General features: G+C 47.6%; 1 protein-coding gene across 1 annotated transcript; it reads right to left on the bottom strand.

The window, feature by feature from the left end:
- Window positions 1-59: 59 nt before the first annotated feature.
- Window positions 60-2,311, bottom strand: LOC126652401 (kinesin-like protein KIF20B). Its single transcript, XM_050339139.1, is given in 2 exon segments — window positions 60-504; window positions 506-2,311. Coding segments are annotated over 2 exon segments (786 nt in total). The 5' UTR covers window positions 869-2,311; the 3' UTR covers window positions 60-81.
- Window positions 2,312-3,554: the final 1,243 nt, after the last annotated feature.

The raw sequence follows: 3,554 nt of genomic DNA, 5'->3' as shown, positions 1-3,554 counted from the left end.
CCACTGCTTTTTAACAGAGGTAAGCTGTAGTTCTGAAAGTGTTAATTAGATGTCACAAATTCTACTTGCCCCTGAGTTGTATTACTCATCTCGGTTGTATGGCAAGTTTGTTCTGAGTCTTCTATCTTCCAAATCCTTAGAATCAACAGGTGTATTGCTGTTTGTGCTAATCTGATTGTCTACCTCTTTTATTAGGTGAAGTAGTGAATTTTTAATTGCAGTTTCTTCTCTCACTTGGTTTTCAGTCAGTTTTATATAATCCCTGCACCGATGGGGTTTGAGATCCATTGCTGTGTAAAGCTTTCCTTGAATACTTTTAAACAAAAGATCCAAGGCCCTTGGCAGAATACTAACATCATCTTCTGTCCCTTGGAAAGTGTAAGTTTTCCCAGCGTTTGTAACGCCATATGTAAAAACAAGACGATTATATCCATCTAAGAAATCTTGCACTGGGTCCTTCATGGTACCTTCAAAGAATTCTTCTTGAGTTGTTTCAGGTCCAAAACACTCGTGAAAAAGTGAATTTTTGTATCATCTGTCCAGCAGTTTTTTCACTTAGTCGATTCAAATAGTGGTGAGGGGGCTTCAATGTGATGTTTGTTGAGTCTTCAAGTGAAACACGGTCCTGTGTTCCATTTTCTCTTTCCACTGATGTAAATGGCCTAATATGCTGGCAAACTTTTATCTGTCCCTTGGAGCCCAAAGTGCTCCCCTGGCTTGTGTCCGAGCTTGAAGAAACCAAAGAAAATTCAGAGGAGAGATCTGTTTTAAGATCTTCCACACTCACTGGTCCTGACCTTGGAGATAGTTCAATGCTAGAAATATAGGATGGTCTGTAAAGTTTGTCATTATCCAAAGTTGGATCCATTCCGCCTCGCCTCTCCCTCACTCTCTGTGCCCATCGCAGCTTCTTTTCTTGGTGGACTCACAGAGTTCAAAGAGAGAGTAGCAGTTCACATTTGTCTTTGCAACACAACAGATTGCACTTGTGAGAGCTCTGAACAAGCATAATTTCTGACAAAAAGACAAGTAGATTCACATAGGAAAGTGTAACTGGCACTGTCCAGAGCAAGCCAGGTCTGAAACTGCATCACAAAACAGGCTTCTAACTGTGACATTAGAGCTGCACCCATCAGCTCCTCTTTAGGCAATCATGGGTAATTTCTCCTCCCATAAGAAATCCTACAGGACAGTCTCAGCTACAGGATAAGCAAATTTCACAGAATTTCATTTAGAAGAAGCTCGTTTTTCAATGTTATTTTGTTTTCCACGTTCTAGTGAGTAAAATGGTTAAAGGCTTAACAGCTGCCTCATTGCAGTAGCTACAAAAGCTGCTTTCTCCTGTTCAATTACCCCTCCAGCTGCCTTGAGAGGTTGGGCTGCAGTGCTTGAGGTGTTTGAGTCAAGTGCTATGCAGCCTGGGTTGCTGCTGCTGCTGTTGGAACTGCAGCTGTTGTGGGGGGGGTGCTGAGTGTGGAGCCGTATGAGTCGTAGGTTCTGCACAGGCACCACTCTAGAGCATGCACAGTCCACGCCACTTTTCTTCCTGGTGCGTCCCCGCCGTTACCGGGGTGCAGGTGATGTGATCTCGCCCCCCTTCCCGCGCCGCCGCCGCTGTAGCCTGAACCAGCGGTTGGGGGGGAGGGTGTGGCCCCTGTGTCACCGCCGCGAGCACAGTTGATGTGGGCTGCCTGACAACCAGAGTCGCACCCGCTGCTCTCTGTGCCTCAGCGTTCCGCGCCCTCGGTCCCAGGGGCAGTCCTGGTGCCCTGAAAATGAGTTGATTCACGGAGGTATAAGTAGATAGTTCACTACATCCTGTCAGATGCATGGGCAGACGCTGTAACTTGAAGTTTAGTCTTAATATCTCGCAGCGATTCCATAACTTCTCGCCACAAGTTGGGAAACTTTTTCACTCCCATAGATCCCTTTCTGGTCTCTTCCCACAGTTCTGGCCCACTGTTGTCACATATAGACACGTTAAAGGCATCAGCTACTGTGAGGATCAGGTCTTTTCCCTTTGCCCAGGCCAGTAGCTGCCTTAAAGCAGCTTCATCATACTTAATTCCTCTCATAGAGAATATATGTTGAAGGAGTTTCACCACTACCGCTTCCGTTTTGGTCAGGGTAACCCACATTCCTCCCTGGCTGCCTGGGAAGCCCCTATCCAGGTTTTCCTTTGCTAGCAACAGAATCGGGCTTACCGCGTCCTGCGCGTTGAACAACCAGTGCCAGGGACAGCACTTTTACAGTCAGCTTCCTCTCTTCCCCCTTCATCCCGCCATCTACTGCTCTATGTCAGCACAGCGGAAGGGCCCGGGTCCCTGTTCCGGAGCGCCAATTGTGACCGAGAGGCCACAGAGCAACTGCACGCAGACCAATGTGATCAATAGGCAGATCTCGTTTATCATGTGTTACAGCGTTTGTTTTATACTCTCACACACATACATGTCACTACATTATTGGTTAACTATATGTAGCTGCATAATTGGTTTGCAATACTTAAACACACTTCTTGCTACTTAGTACATGTTGCTATATGATTGGTTTGTATGCGCTGTCCATGCGCTGTCCGTGCGCATGAAATCATTGTCTTTCTCTGAGAGCTCCTTCTTACTATCTCAATAGTTTACATTCTTGCAGCCTGATATCAATGCCAGTACTTTTCCTGCAACCTGCAAGCAGACCTCTTGCTAAGGCAGGCTAAGACCTAATAGTATGGTTTGTTCATAGTGCCTGTTTTAGCCAAGCAGCCCACAACCCTGTTCACCAACACTCTCTGGGCCCGACCCTCCAACCAGTTCTTCACCCAGCACAGAGTGCCCCTGTCCAAACGGTGGGTTGCCAGCTTTTTCAGGAGTATATTATGGGAGACAGTGTCAAAGGCTTTACTGAAGTCCAGATAGACTACATCTACAGCCTTCCCCTCATCCACCAGGTAGGTCACCTGATCATAAAAGGAGATCAGATTTGCCAGACAGGACCTGCCCCTCCTAAGCCCGTGCTGGCTGGCTCTGATCCCTTGTCCATCCTGTAGGTGCTGTGTGATTGCACTCAGGATGATCTGCTCCATAACCTTGCCAGGCACTGAGGTCAGGCTGACAGGTCTGGAGTTTCCCGGGTCCTCCTTGCAGCCCTTTTTGTAGATTGGCGTGACATTCGCCAACTTCCAATCCTCTGGGACCTCCCCAGAGAGCCAGGACTTTTTGTAAATGATGGAGAGCGGCTTGGCAAGCTCTTCTGCCAGCTCCCTCATCACCCTAGGATGGATCCCATCTGGTCCCATGGACTTGTGTGGATCCAGGTGGCTCAGTAAGTCACTGACTATTTCCTCCTGGAATACAGGGGGGCTTTTTGGCTTCCTGTCCCTGTCTACCAGCTCCAGAGGACAGTTGTCCCAAGGACCACCTGTCCTACTGGTGAATCCTGAGGCAAAGTAGGTGTTAAGTACCTCAGCCTTCTCCTCATCCCTGTTAACTATGTTTCCCCCCAAGTCCCACAAGGAATGGAGGTTTTCCTTACCCCTCCTTTTGTTATTAATGTATTTATAGAAG

This window comes from Myiozetetes cayanensis, unplaced genomic scaffold (genome assembly GCF_022539395.1).
Source record: "Myiozetetes cayanensis isolate MyiCay16 unplaced genomic scaffold, myiCay2020 scf82, whole genome shotgun sequence".
NCBI lineage: Eukaryota > Metazoa > Chordata > Aves > Passeriformes > Tyrannidae > Myiozetetes > Myiozetetes cayanensis.
Note: the sequence above shows the minus strand (reverse complement) of the source record. Positions and strands in the feature narration are given on the sequence as shown.